The sequence below is a fragment of the Gigantopelta aegis genome, chromosome 2, assembly GCF_016097555.1.
Source record: "Gigantopelta aegis isolate Gae_Host chromosome 2, Gae_host_genome, whole genome shotgun sequence".
In the NCBI taxonomy this organism is placed as follows: Eukaryota; Metazoa; Mollusca; class Gastropoda; order Neomphalida; family Peltospiridae; genus Gigantopelta; species Gigantopelta aegis.
The window spans coordinates 39,594,120-39,610,246 of NC_054700.1; the positions used below are offsets into that span (position 1 = coordinate 39,594,120).

Below are 16,127 nucleotides of genomic sequence, written 5' to 3' on the forward strand. Positions count from 1 at the left end.
TTGCTGCTAATCGAAAAGAGTAGCCCATGAAGTGGTGACTGTGGGTTTTCTAGCTCCCTTAAATAAAACATTTCCTTCCTTGTTTGTGGTTGAACCATCAAATATAAGGCTGGTAGGTACTGGGTTCAAAGCCCAGTACCAGCTTCCACCCAGAGTGAGTTTAAACACTTAGTGGGTAGGTGTAATGCCGCGTACATTGACTTCTTTGTAACTAATTAATAACAAACTAACCACTAACCCACTGTCCTAGACAGACAGTCCGGATAGCTGAGGAGTGTGCCCAGGACAGCATGCTTGAACCATAACTGGATTAAAAAAAAAAGAAGAGTATAAACGAAATGAAATGAAACCAGAAAAAAGTAAAATATAGTTATGGTAGACATCTACATGTGTATGAAAGTTAAAAAGTTAAAGTTTGCATATTTTGTTTAGTAACATCACTACAGCACGTGATTAATTAATCATCGGCTGTTGGATGTACATGTCTATGTAACGTAGTGGAAAAGCACTCGCCTGATGACCGGTCAGTTTATGATCGCCTCCCCCCCCCCACCATCAGTGTGCCCATTAAGCTACATGTATTTCTTGTTCCATCCAGTGTACCACGACTGATATGTCATGGTATGGTATGTGCTGGTCTTTCTGTGGGAAAATGTATATAATAGATCCCTTGCTACTAATGGAAAAATGTAGCAAGTTATCTCTTAACACCATTGTATCAGAATGACCAAATGTTTGACATCCAATAGCTGATGATAAATAAATATGTTTAGTGGTGTCATGAACAAAACGAACGTAGTCTATTACTTTTTCTACTTTTTCTTTCTTCAGATGCTGCTACCCTTTCAAATGACCTTGTGTTTTCCTTGATATCGTCGACAACAGTTTTATCGAGTTCAAGACATCCTTGTTTGGCCTTCACCTTGGTCTGGTTGTTACCGTTATCTGTCAGGTTGGGTCAGTATTCAGACACTGTCCTACTGTTGTACAGTGAAACCTCTCAAAACCAGACCCTCTATAAACCGGAATTCCCTGAAAACCGGACATGTTTCCTGTTTTTAAGAAATCAGTACAGAACTTAACCTCTCTAAACCAGATACCTCTTAATACCAAACATTTTACTTGGTCCCAAGGGTGTCCAGTTTAGAGGGGTTTCACTGTATATAATTTATCAACTGATCATGTACTGATACATAAAATCATTTTTTTTATTGCCCAAGTTATGTCTGCTACTGGAAAGTACTGTAATGGGTAACTAATAATATACTGTTATGTCATGAAATAAACTGTATGGATGATAAAATACTGTTTTATTTGCTATATCAAAATATACAGTTCTGTCATGAAATAAATCTGTATCTACTGGTACGACTGTCATGAAATGAAATGTATGGGTAATATCCTGTTGTCATGAAATGAACTGTATGGGTAATAATGTACTGTTGAGAAATGTTTGGCATGAAGTTTATGGCTATAACAAAATGAAGTGTTTGAATGAAAATATACAGTTTTGACTTTAAGTTATCAAAGGGGCGGGACGTAGCCCAGTGGTACAGCATTCGCTCAGTGCACAGTCGGTGTGCGATCAATCCCCATCGATGGGCCCATTGGGCTATTTCTCGTTCCAGCCAGTGCACCAAGACTGGTATATCAAAGGCCGTGGTATGTACTACCCTGTCTGTGGGATGGTGCATATAAAAGATCCCTTGCTGTTAATCGGAAAGAGTAGCCCATGAAGTGGCAACTGCGGGTTTCCTCTTGCAATATCTGTGTGGTTCTTAACCATATGTGTGATGCCATATATCCATAAATAAAATGTGTGGAGTGCATCGTTAAATAAAACATGTCTTTCTTTTTTCTTTTTTTAAGTTATTTAATGAAGTGTATACTGTTATGTGTTTTCAGAACCTGTGAATATAGTCCTGTTGGTTTTGCTCTGTCTCTCGTCACACCTGTGTGTACGTAGAATACCTGTGATTCTCCCCAAGAGTTTCTCAGTTGGTGAGATAGTGGTGCTTGTTCAACTTGTCTCACTGATAACATGGAGGAGTGTATCCTGTCTCAGACACTTGTTAATGGTAAGTGAGGACTGTATCCTGTCTCAGACACTTGTTAATGGTAAGTGAGAACTGTATCCTGTCAGATACTTGTTAATGGTAAGTGAGGATTGTATTCTGTCTCAGATACTTGTTAATGGAAACTGAAAAAAAGTGTCTCGGCCAGTTGTTAATGGTAAGTGAGGAGTGTATTCTGTCTCTTAATGGTAAAAAAAATCATCTCGGGCAGTTAATGGTAAATGAGGAGTGCATCTTAGACACTTGTTAATTTTAAGTGAGGTATGTATCCTGTCTCAGACACTTGTTAATGGTAAGTGAGGGGTGTTTCCTGTCTCAGACGCTTGTTAATGGTATGTGAGGGGTGTATCCTGTCTCAGACACTTGTTAATGGTAAGTGAGGTAATTATCCTGTCTCAGACACTTGTTAATGGTAAGTGAAGAGTGTATCCTGTCTCAGATGCTTGTTAATGGTAAGTGAAGAGTGTATCCTGTCTCGGACACTTGTTAATGGTAAGTGAAGAGTGTATCCTGTCTCAGACACTTGTTAATGGTATGTGAGGGGTGTTTCCTGTCTCAGACACTTGTTAATGGTAAGTGAGGTATGTATCCTGTCTCAGACACTTGTTAATGGTAAGTGAAGAGTGTATCCTGTCTCAGACACTTGTTAATGGTAAGTGAAGAGTGTATCCTGTCTCAGACTCTTGTTAATGGTATGTGAGGGGTGTTTCCTGTCTCAGACACTTGTTAATGGTAAGAGAAGAGTATCCTGTCTCAGACACTTGTTAATGGTAAATGAAGACTATCCTGTCTCAGACACTTGTTAATGGTAAGTGAAGAGTGTATCCTGTCTCAGACACTTGTTAATGGTATGAGAGGGGTGTTTCCTGTCTCAGACACTTGTTAATGGTAAGTGAAGTATGTATCCTGTCTCAGACACTTGTTAATGGTAAGTGAAGAGTGTATCCTGTCTCAGACACTTGTTAATGGTAAGTGAAGAGTGTATCCTGTCTCAGACTCTTGTTAATGGTATGTGAGGGGTGTTTCCTGTCTCAGACACTTGTTAATGGTAAGAGAAGAGTATCCTGTCTCAGACACTTGTTAATGGTAAATGAAGACTGTATCCTGTCTCAGACACTTGTTAATGGTAAGTGAAGAGAGTATCCTGTCTCAGACATTTGTTAATGGTATGTGAGGGGTGTTTCCTGTCTCAAACACTTGTTAATGGTAAGAGAAGAATATCCTGTCTCAGACACTTGTTAATGGTAAGTGAAGAGTGTATCCTGTCTCAGACACTTGTTAATGGTAAGTGAAGAGTGTATCCTGTCTCAGACACTTGTTAATGGTAAGTGAAGAGTGTATCCTGTCTCAGACACTTGTTAATGGTATGTGAGGGGTGTTTCCTGTCTCAGACACTTGTTAATGGTAAGAGAAGAGTATCCTGTCTCAGACACTTGTTACTGGTAAGTGAAGAGTGTATCCTGTCTCAGACACTTGTTAATGGTAAGTGAAGAGTGTATCCTGTCTTAGACACTTGTTAATGGTAAATGAGGAATGTATCCTGTCTCAGACACTTGTTAATGGTAAGTTAGGAGTATAACCTGTCTTAGACACTTATTAATGGTTAGTGAGAATATCCTGTCTTAGATACTTGTTAATGGTAAGTAAGGAGTGTATCCTGTCTCAGACGCTTGTTAATGGTAAGTAAGGAGTAGATCCTGTTTTAGACACTTGTTAATGGTAAGTGAGGAGACTGAGCATATCCTGTCTCAGACACTTGTTAATATTGTGAATCTGGTACCTACTAGCCTTAAGTCTGATGGCTTAAGCACTTCACATTTCTTGAATTAATAATTCTGTTGTTTTTGTGGGGGGTTTTTACATTCCATTTTTCTCATTACAGGGAAACAACACCGAGCTTCCACAGGATGTGAGTGTTGTTGCAGTGGTAAGTATACATTTAGAATTCTTTGCAGGTGAACTCTGTTTATGTTAATGCCTATCCCTCTCCTGATTTAGGTTTTTGTTACTACAATATGATGGAACAGAATTAAGACACTTTACAAGTAATCAATAGTTTTGCAAATTTATTACGAAATATATTCTCAAAACTCCACTTTCATTAAATTTGTATTTGGCAATTAACACTTTAAACAGTCCCTTTTTAAAATTCAAATGAATCATATGCTTTTCACATACCGTAACTATAATTGTCTTAAAACTACATGTGTCTATTGTTAGAAAAAAAAGAGATAAAGAGTTTAAAATTCTATATTTTCTGGTGTAATATAGACAAAACTGTATTAAGAAATGCAGAAAGGAAAAACTCATATGTATATTCATTCAAAATCGTAACTTATATCATTTACTTTTAGCATTTTTGATGAACTAGGTGCCTAATTATACATACCGGGTAATTATATATTTAACTCCATGTGTATACTTTTATATTTGTTAGATTGGTTTCTTCAGTGCAGCCATGGCAACAACTGCAGCTCTTTATTTTTACAACAATAGACAACCATTGTTTTTCTTTGTGACGTATGGAGTTGTGGCCCTTGTTCTTGCTTTCCCAGCACTCTACTTGTATTTGAAGATGGACCCTATTTCGTGGATTCTAATATATTTATTTACTAAACAAAAAAGAGTGAGTAGATAATTTTTCAAGAATATTCCTTTAGTATAGTATTTTCCAACCAGTGAAGTATTACCCCTTAATCAACATCTATAGATGTCAGTAAATTCAAAAGATACTCAGATTTATTTTGTTTGTTCAAATTATGAATTTGGGCAAATCTAATGTTATTCTAATGTTTGTATTAACCCCAAATTGCATTTTGTGTGAAACAGATAAAGTACATATTTTGAAAACTTTAAAGGGGTAGTCTCACAGTTGCATAATGACAAAAATGTTTTTTTAACTTTGTGTGAAATATAAAGATTATACCTGGAATTACATCCCTACAAAATATTACATCTAAATAATTTCATTTACTACTATTTACAAATTTATGTTATTGCAATTTTTCTAATAATGATGACCAAACGTTTAATGCATGATGTCACAGTTTGAATTGCATCTCCATACTACTAAAGAAGTGGGATTGATCCCAGTCGGTGGGCCCATTGGGCTATTTCTCGTTCCAGCCAGTGCACCACGATAGGTATATCAAAGTATGTACTACCCTGTCTGTGGGATGGTGCATATAAAGATCCCTTGCAGCTAATCAAAAAGAATAGTACATGAAGTGGCGACAGCGGGTTTCCTCTCTCAATATCTGTGTGGTCCTTAACCATATGTCTGACGCCATATACCGTAAATAAAATGTGTTGAGTGCATCGTTAAATAAAACATTCCTTTCTTTCTTGGTTGGTTTTTTAATGGATATGCAATTAAGATATTTTAGTGTACTTTATGCTTTTCATCCTTGAGTTTTGAGGAAACCACTGTTTTTACAGTTTTTATATTCTGAAGTTAATTATGCAAAAATTTAATGTAGGATCAATTAATTTTAGTTATTTATCACAAATGCATATAAAAATAGTGAAATACAACACTTGCAAATTTGAAAATGTGCCTTTAACAAAAATGTAGACATCATTATTTTATAATCTTTATTTCAGATATTTTTATTACTTTACTGGCTGGTTTGCAGTGTCACAGCTGTAGCCGTTGTCTGGATAACAAAGTTTGATGACAACAGACGTATTTCACGGATGATACAGACAGATTCCCATCCTTTAAACTATATTCATATCAAAAACATTGCACCAAGAACGCAAGTTGAATCCCGTCATTCGACTGTGATCCGCAAGTACTTCCACTTCCTGGCCCTGGGTGTGTATGCCCCGGGTCTTATACTGGATGTCAGCTTCCTGTTCCTGGGATCAGTCGTGGCACTAGTTGTTCTTGTTCTTCTAGAGGTAATCATTAAAATATGTCTTACTAGGATGTGATGTTGGGTTTTCTTTCTTCGAGCGGTAATCATAAGAATACATGAGAGGTAATCATTAAATTGCTTGTTTGTAGGATGTGATGTAGGCTTTCTTTCTTCTAGAGGTAAAAATAAAAACTTCATTAGAAAGTGATTTAGTGTTTACATTCTAGAGGTAATAATGAAAACACATGTTACTAGGACCTGATGAAGAATTTTCACTGTTCTATAGGTTTTCTCTCTGATACTTTAGACCTCGAATTATAATAGCTATTGTTTAAAATGTGCTGAGGTGTTGTGAAACAAATATTACATTTCTTTTTTGTTTTTTACCTTTTTTGAAAACCCACACAATTTGGTGGCTTTACTGTCTACATAAAATTTAGTATGTTTTAATTTATTAACAGACCTATAATTTTCCAGATGATGTTAGTAAACGTACATTCCTTTCCTCTGACTGCAGGCTATTCGGGTGGCGAAAGTACCCCCACTAGGACCAGTCCTGGACGAGGCGTTCCGCTTGTTTGTGGATGAGAAGGATGCTGGGAAGTGTATCTTCACTCACATCTACCTCTTGCTGGGGTTATCTGCCCCTATCTGGATCTCATACAGTATTTGTAACACAGGTCGGTCAATCAGTCAGTCAGTCAGACAGTCAGTCAATCAGTCAGTCAGTCAGTCAGTCAGTCACTCTGGTGCTTTTAGTCTACATTCTTTTCCTATTCCAACCAGTACCCCATTGCTGGTATATCAATGGTTGTGGTATGTGCTGTCTTGTCTATGGGAAAGTGCATGTAAAAGAAAATTGTATTATATATTCAGTAATAGCTCTGGGTGAGCAAAACATTTTTCTAAATTATTTATTAAACTACAAAAATAGAAAATAAATGAAATTATTATTAAAATAAAATGTGTCAGTTGTTTCTAAATTTGGTGATTGCCAGAGCTAGCCCTGACATTTACAGATGCAGACACATTAAATGTTAGAAATAATATTCCTGCAGCTGGAATTTTGGTATCATTCCTCGAATATGTTTGCATGTTTGTACATTTCAAACTTATTGAAACATATATCATATATAAATCAATACACCTGCCCTAAATCGATGCATTGTTCAATGGACCACGAATCGTGATTCAATACTGTATCATGATTACCATCATCATACTGATACATCTCTATTATATTATGTTTTCAGTTGTAATTTATGCCTTAAGACTATTTACATTTCAAAGTCACTCCTTCCACTCTATAGTGGAGTGCTCTCCCTTGCATTTGGAGATACAGCAGCTTCTGTTGGTGGATCTTTTGATACATACATCCATACACCTCTATTAATTTTCAGTGGTAATTTATACCTTACTCATACTTATATTTCAGTGTCACTCCTTCCACTATATAGTGGAGTGCTCTCCCTTGCAGTTGGAGATACGGCAGCTTCTGTTGGTGGATCTTTGTTTGGGCGTCACAAGTGGCCTGGTAGGAGTTTCATCCATTCAGGGTTTTTTTTTAATGTTTAACTTCAAAATTTAAAGTGAAATAAACTCCTTAAAATTTTTCTATATTCAGCAATTATATTATAAGCCAGACAATGCTTTGTCATGCTAAGCCATTGCACATGTAGGTAGCACAACAAGCTCCTCCCTCTCCCTTTTCCTTTCACCTAGGGTGGGATGTAGCCAAGTGGTAAAGCACTCAACTGATGCGCAGTCGGTTTAGGATTGATCACCGTCGGTGGACCCATTGGGCTATTTCTCATTCTGGTATATCAAAAGCAATGCAACGCTCACTGCACTTCTGTCAATCCTGTCTGGCATTGCATTTCTTTTAAATGCAATTTTGAATCTGTTGCTATTTTAACAATAATTGACCTGTTAGCCTAAAGGTTTCACTGAAGGTGACAAATATCCATATAGTAATTGGTGTGAAGTATAAAAATAACAGTTTTAATACTTTTTAAATAATTCCATATTCAGGAGGGTTTTTTGTTTCGTTTTTTCCCGGTACACCTGATATAATTTAGTGCATTATGTAACATAGTATGTTGTGGTGTTTTTTTTCTTTTCAGGCACAAAGAAAACGATAGAAGGAACACTTTGTTGTGTGCTCAGTCAGCTGGCATTCCTCTTCCTATTGGCTCTACTCGGTGAGTTCAACTCTTAAACTTAGCAGTCTTGTTCCTGTTGACAAAACCTTCCTTAAAACTTGGTATGTGGACAAGGAGTCATTTACACCCTCCTACCTCACCCCTCTCTTTCCTTCGTCATCCATTTTATTTTATCACGTCTGCTATAAATCCAGAGGTATTCCAGGATGACACCCATTGCTCCCACACACCCAACCCCACCCAGTCTAAATCTATTTTATTACAGTGCATCCAGAAAGAAAAAAAAGTGTAGACAATAGGATCGACACATATTCAATACACACACCCAGTCCAGACCAAGCTACATGGCTGGTATCTGGGCAAGATGTAGCCCAGTGGTAAAGCTCTCGCTTGATGTGCTGTTGGTTTGGGATTGATCCCCGTCAGTGGGCACATTGGGCTATATCTTGCTTCAGCCAGTGCACCACGACTGGTATATCGAAGGCTGGGTTATGTGCTATCCTGTCTGTGGATGGTGCATATAAAAGATCCCTTACTGCTAATTGAAAATAGTAGTTCATGAAGTGGCGACAGCATGTTTCCTCTCTCAATATCTGTGTGGTCCTTAACCATATGTCCAACGCCATATAATCATAAATAAAATGTGTTGTTTGCGTCGTTAAATGAACCATTTCCTTCCTTCCCTGGTATCTGTTGTAAAATGTAGGGAGAGCTATGCCAGTTGACCAATCGCATTGTTGATCAAGGGGAATAACTCTGTTGGGTATGGTTGATAGCAAAGGCTGCAGTAATCTCAACACAATGTAGCAATTAAGTCAGAAAAACAATATTTAACTTTCTACCTTAGAAGAAAAGAATTGCCCCATTGACATATTCTACTGAAAGAAATAACAAGCTCGCCAAATCTTACCGCTCTTTTCTTCAAGGGTCTGAAAAAGGGAGGCAAATCTTATTAAACCTTAGTATAGAAAGAAAGAAATTTTTATTTAACGACGCACTCAACACATTTTATTTATGGTTAAGGACCACACAAATATTGAGAAAGGAAACCTGCTGTCGCCACTTCATGGGCTACTCTTTTCGATTAGCAGCAAGGGATCCGTTATATGCACCATCCCACAGACAGGATAGTACATACCACGGCCTTTGTTACACCAGTTGTAGAGCACTGACTGGAACGAGAACGTGTTTTTACACCATAATTATGGGAGTTGCCATCCCATCCTCCCCTTTTAATACTGAATGACCTAACAGTTAAATCAGTTCTGATTCCAAGAAAACAACAAAGAAAAGGTGCACTCATTTTCAGTGGAACTAAATTCGTCACCTGTATGCTACATGCATTTTATTTACAGTTATCTTTGTGCTTATATCCAATTAGGTTCATGCACACTGTCCTGGCCACACACTTCAGCTATCTGAACTGTCTGTCCAGGTCACACACGTCAGCTATCTGGACTCTGTCCTGGTCACACACTTCAGCTATCTGAACTGTCTGTCCTGGTCACACACTTCAGCTATCTGAACTGTCTGTCCTGGTCACACACTTCAGCTATCTGGACTGTCTGTCCTGGTCACACACTTCAGCTATCTGGACTGTCTGTCCTATCTGAACTGTCTGTCCTGGTCACACACTTCAGCTATCTGGACTGTCTGTCCTGGTCACACACGTCAGCTATCTGGACTGTCTGTCCTGGCCATATGTCTGTAATATCTGATAAACACTCCTTTCTTTTCCTCTGATCAAATTTCTGTAATACTCGTACCTAATTGAATCTTTTCTGTGAATATTTGAGTATTCATAGGCGTCAGAATGGAAGTGGCAGCACAGTATTCCCACGCTTACTCTAAAGATTTTGTGAAATAATATACAGTAAGACCGCTCAAAACGGACACTCTGTAAACCGGAATTAACTGTCCCTATTTAAATATCAGTACAGAAAATAATCTGTCTAAACCGGATACCCCGTAAACTGGACTTTTTACTTTGTTCCATGGGTATCCCATTTAGAGGGGTTTCACTGTATATCTATCACCCCACACACACACCCTTCCACACCTCCCAGACATTTGTAGACATCCAGCCATGCCTTACCCACTAGCTGTTGATATCCAACCATGCCCCACCCACCAGGTGCGGACATCCAGTCATGCCCCACCCACCAGCTGTTTACATCCAGCCATGCCCTACCCACCAGTTGTTGACATCCAGTCATGCCCCACCCACCAGTTGCTGACATCCAGACATGCCCCACCCACTAGTTGCTGACATCCAGTCGTGCCCCACCCACTAGTTACTGACATCCAGCCATACACCACCCCACCCACCAGTTGCTGACATCCAGTCATGCACCACCCACCCACCAGTTGCTGACATCCAGTCATACCCCACTCACCAGTTGCTGACATCCAGCCATGCCTCACCCACCTGTTGCCGACATGTCATGCCCCACCCACCAGTTGCGGACAGTTTGTCATGCCCCATCCACCAGTTGTTGACATCATGTCATGCCCCACCCACCAGTTGCAGACATCATGCCATGCCCAACCCATAAGTTGCTGACATTATGTCATGCCTCAATCACCAGTTGCTGACATCCAGCTATGCCCCACCCACCAGCTGCTGCCATCTAGTAATGCCCCATCCACCATTTGTTAATATCCAGCCATGCCCCACCCACCAGTTGCTTATATTATGTCATGCCCCACTCACCTGTTGCTGACATCTAGCCATCATTTGTTGACATTGTCATACCCCACTCACCAATTGTTGACATTATGTCATGCCCCAATCACCAGTGCTGACATCCAGCTATGCCCCACCCACCAGCTGCTGCCATCCAGTAATGCCCCACCCACCATTTGCTAATATCCAGCCATGCCCCACCCACCAGTTGCTGATATTATGTCATGCCCCACCCACCAGTTGTTAACATCATGCCACGCCCCACCCACCAGTTGCTGACATCCAGCCATGCCCAACCTATAAGTTGCTGACATTATGTCATGCCCACCCACCAGTTGCTGATATCCAGCCATGCCCCACCCATCAGTTGTTGGCATTATGTCATACCCCACCCACCAGTTGTTGACATTATGTCATGCCCCAATCACCAGTGCTGACATCCAGCCATGCCAAACCCATAAGTTGCTGACATTATGTCATGCCCACCCACCTGTTGCTGACATAATGTCATGCCCTACCCACCATTTGCTAATATCCAGCCATGCCCCACCCACCAGTTGCTGACATCCAGCCATGTCCCACCCACCAGTTGCTGATATCCAGCCATGTCCCACCCACCAGTTGCTGTTGCTGACATAATGCCATGCCCCACCCACCAGTTGTTGACATTATGTCATGCCCCACCCACTAGTTGTTGACATTATGTCATGCCCCACCCACCAGTTGTTGACATTATGTCATGCCCCAATCACCAGTTGCTGACATTATGTCATGCCCCACCCACTAGTTGTTGACATTATGTCATGCCCCACCCACCAGTTGTTGACATTATGTCATGCCCCAATCACCAGTTGCTGATATTTTGCTATGCCCCACCCACCAGTAGCTGACATCCTGCCATGCCCAACCCATAAGTTGCTGACATTATGTCATGCCCACCCACCTGTTGCTGACATTATGTCATGCCCACCCACCTGTTGCTGACATTATGTCATGCCCCAATCACCAATTGCTGATATCCAGCTATGCCCCACCCACCAGTTGCTGACATCCAGCCATGCCCAACCCATAAGTTGCTGACATTATGTCATGCCCACCCACCTGTTGCTGACATTATGTCATGCCCACCCACCTGTTGCTGACATTATGTCATGCCCACCCACCTGTTGCTGACATAGTATCATGCCTCAATCACCAGTTGCTGATATCCAGCTATGCCCCACCCACCAGTTGCTGACATCCAGCCATGCCCAACCCATAAGTTGCTGACATTATGTCATGCCCACCCACCTGTTGCTGACATTATGTCATGACCCACCCACCAGTTGCCGATATCCAGCCATGCCCCACCCACCAGTTGTCGACATTATGTCATGCCCCAATCACCAGTTGCTGACATGCTATGCCCCACCCACCAGTTTCTGACATCCAGCCATATCCCACCCACCAGTTACTGACATTGTCATGCCCCACCCACCAGATGCTGACATCCAGCCCTGCTCCACCCACCAATTGCTGATATTATGTCATGCCCCACCCACCAGTTGTTGACATCATGCCATGCCCCACCCAGCAGTTGTTGACATCATGCCATGCCCCACCCACCAGTTGTTGACATCATGCCATGCCCCACCCACCAGTTGCTAACATTCCATACTCATGGTTCTTGAATATTTCCCCATACATTTAACAGTTTACTGCCTTCTTGTGTTAAAAAGGAAAGTTAATGCTATAATAATATTATATATTCCATTTGTTGTTGTGTGCACTCTAATAAAGTGAAGAGCAATACCAGCAAATGATGTTAGTATTGAACATAAATGCAGTTAATGGCAAGTATTTTAATATGTTCCTGTCACATTGTGAATTACATGCTGTTATAGAGAATGTATACTTGGTAAACATACCATTATAGTGATGAGAGATCATCAGATAGAAATCTGTGGCCAAAGCAGTCACTTCTAACAAAGACCAGAACTTTGATAAAAGGAAGGAAGAAATGTTTTATGGAATGACACACACACTCAGCACGTTTTATTTATGGTTGCATGGCATATGGTTAAAGACCATATAGATAAGGAGAGAAAAAACCCAACTGCCATACAATGGGCAACTGTTTTTTTATTAGCAGCAAGGGATCTTTTATATACACAATCCCACATACCTCGGCCTTTATTGGACCACTTCATGGGCTACTCTTTTCGATTAGCAGCAAGGGATCTTTTGTATACACCATCCCATAGACAGGGTAGTACATACCATGGCCTTTGATTTACCAGTCGTGGTGCACTGGCTGGAGCGAGAAATAGAAAGAAAGAAATGTTTCACCAAATGACTCACACACTCACCGCATTTTATTTATGGTTGCATGGCATATGGTTAAAGACCATGGACCTAATTCACAAAGCTCTCTTAGGCTCTGCTAGACAACAAAGCATCCTCTTTGCAAGTCTTTTAGCATTGTACTGTGAGATCACAAAGTTGCGAGATCGCAAAGTTGCGAGAGTTTAGTGAATTAGGCCCCATATAGATAATGAGAGAAAAAACCCAACTGTCATACAATGGGCTACTCTTTTTTGTATTAGCAGCAAGGGATCTTTTATATGCACCATCCCACATACCTCGGCCTTTATTGGGCCCACTCTGGGCTCACACTGGAACACATTTTGACTTATTCCATTTTTAGATTTATAGAGTATTTCCTTGAAAATGGTTAAAATGTGGTTCATTTAAAGAATATTTTATTAGCCAAAGACTAAATGTTGAACCACTTTGTATAAAAATTAGCAATTGGCTAATTTAGCAAAGGACAGGGTGAGCCCTGCCACTGGCGGGGATTGATCCCAGACTGACCACACATCAGGTGAGCACTCTACCACTGTCTGTGCTTGTAATTGGCCATCCATCTGTACAAAAACTAAGGTATATGTTTGTTACAGTGTACAGTGTCTGCCTGTTTTGCCGCACATAATACAATAATCAATAATATACGGTACTCGAGAATGTTTTTTTATTAGTCTAAAACATTTAAACCCTTTGGGTTATTTCTCATTCCAGCCAGTGCACCATGACTGGTATATCAAAGGCCGTTGTATGTGATATCCTATCTGTGGGATGGTGCATATAAAAGATGGGATACCCATACTACTAATGGGAAAAGGTAGCGGGTTTCCTCTCTAAGACTATATGTCAGAATGAGCAAATGTTTGACAACCAATAGTTGATCATTAATAAATCAATGTCTCGTTAAACAAAACAAACTTTTAACTTTTTAAAACACATGTATATGACAATGACATATTTCCAGTTGGGTTTTTTTCGCTTTGTTAAGATATTTTGCTGTAATTTTGTGTATAGCTTTATCAAGTACTGTTACAGATCATATTTGACTTTCATTACAGTTTGACCGGCGTCGGTGGCGTCGTGTTTAGGCCATCGGCCCACAGGCTGTTAGGTACTGGGTTCAGATCCCAGTCAAGGCATGGGATTTTTAATCCAGATACCAACTCCAAACCCTGAGTGAGTGCTCCGCAAGGCTCAATGGGTAGGTGTAAACCACTTGCACCGACCAGTGATCCATAACTGGGTCAACAAAGGCCATGGTTTGTGCTATCCCGCCTGTGAGAAGCACAAATAAAAGATCCCTTGCTGCCTGTCGTAAGAGTAGCCTATGTGGCAACAGTGGGTTTCCTCTAAAAAACAGTGTCAGAATGACCATACGTTTGACGTCCAATAGCCGATGATAAGATAAAAAATCAATGTGCTCTAGTGGCGTTGTTAAATAAAACAAACTTTACTTTATTTTCATTACAATTTACACATTTTTCAGTTATTGCCTTTGAACTTAGGAGATAAGAAAAAAAAAAATTCTGGGTCTTTTTTTTCGGAATACCTCAAAATATTGAGCTGTAATTTTGTGTATAGTTTTATCAGATAGGGTTACAGACGTTTGACTTTCATTGTGATTTACCCAATTCCCACAGAGTTATGGCCCTTGAACTTTAGGAGATATGGTAATTTGTAGGACCAGCCTCGGCGGTGTCGTAGTAAAGTCATCGGACATAAGGCTGGTATAGGGTTTACAGCCCGATACCGGTTTCCACCCAGAGCGAGTTTTAACAACTCAGTGGGTAGGTGTAAAACCACTACACCCCCTTCTCTCTCACTAACCACTAACTCACTGTCCTGGACAGACAGCCCAGATAGCTGAGGTGTGTGCTCAGGATAGTGAGTTTTAATGACTCAGTGGGTAGATGTAAGACCACTACAGTCTCTCTCACTAACCACTAACCACTAATCACTAACAACTAACCCACTGTCCTGGACAGACAGACAGCCCAGATAGCCGAGATGTGTGCCCATGACAGTGTGCTTGAACCTTAATTGGATATAAGCACGAAGATAAGTTGAAATGAAATGAAATTTGTTGGGTCTGGTAGGGGTCATGTATTGCTTTATTATAATTTACTGTTGTTTAATTTCAGGCATACTGGCACTTCCAAATGTGTTATTCCTGACAATAGCTGTGATCCTGGTATCCTGTTATGAAGCGTTCACTCTACAAATTGACAATCTAGTCCTACCTCTGCTTACATTTGCATTGTTGTCAGTTTTATGACATGCTACAGATGTACAGTTAAACCTGTCTTAAGTAGCCACACAAAGTAGTAGACAAAATCGACCACTTAAGACAGGTGGCTGATGATTACAGGTTGAATATTTATTGTTGTTTTATTCTTTTATTGTCTGTATTGTTAAATAATGGACATGTGCTCTATTGTTTATTATAAATCATCCTGACTCTACCTCTCCCCCCCCCTCCCCCCACCCATAAACATAGGTAACAACATTTCTAGACCCCTCCCTGCTAAACTGTCTGCACATGCAGTATGCTTATTATATAATTATGTAAACTAAGATAATGTGTGTCTTCTCCAATGTAATATACAGTAATTTAAACGTGCCCTCTGCTGTCATATACAAATATATAAACATGGTGTGTTCCCTTTCCAGTATTCAATATACAGTAATTTAAATGTGCATGCCCTTTTCAGTGTCAAAAATGTTAATTTTTCTTGTGAAATGTAACAGTTTTACCTTGAATTAAATACTCCTACTATTTTTTATTTTTTGTAATTTGATTTAAACATCCAATAAAGATAACCGACAGGTTAAGACGTGACATTATATTTTGAATTTGACAAAGAAGTGGCTGCTATTTTAGTGCATGAATATTTTTAATGTCATGTTTTGCATCATGAATCCTCCCGGTGATGAACAATGGATTATTATTGTAGATAGTTCTGCGTTATTTGTATTCCAGTGAGAGGGTGCTGGGGGTGCA

At 40.0% G+C, this 16,127-nt stretch overlaps 1 protein-coding gene across 1 annotated transcript in view; it reads left to right on the forward strand.

Annotated features, from left to right (window-relative positions):
* Nucleotides 1-15,904, forward strand: part of LOC121385318 (dolichol kinase-like) — a 41,699-nt gene extending 25,795 nt beyond the window's left edge. The window contains exons 5-13 of the mRNA XM_041515955.1: nt 832-957; nt 1,906-2,078; nt 3,958-4,002; nt 4,513-4,701; nt 5,679-5,978; nt 6,453-6,615; nt 7,371-7,469; nt 8,059-8,136; nt 15,268-15,904. Of these exons, the coding sequence (XP_041371889.1) occupies nt 832-957; nt 1,906-2,078; nt 3,958-4,002; nt 4,513-4,701; nt 5,679-5,978; nt 6,453-6,615; nt 7,371-7,469; nt 8,059-8,136; nt 15,268-15,401 (1,307 nt within the window). The 3' untranslated portion in view covers nt 15,402-15,904. The remainder of the gene's footprint in view (nt 1-831; nt 958-1,905; nt 2,079-3,957; nt 4,003-4,512; nt 4,702-5,678; nt 5,979-6,452; nt 6,616-7,370; nt 7,470-8,058; nt 8,137-15,267) is intronic.
* Nucleotides 15,905-16,127: the final 223 nt, after the last annotated feature.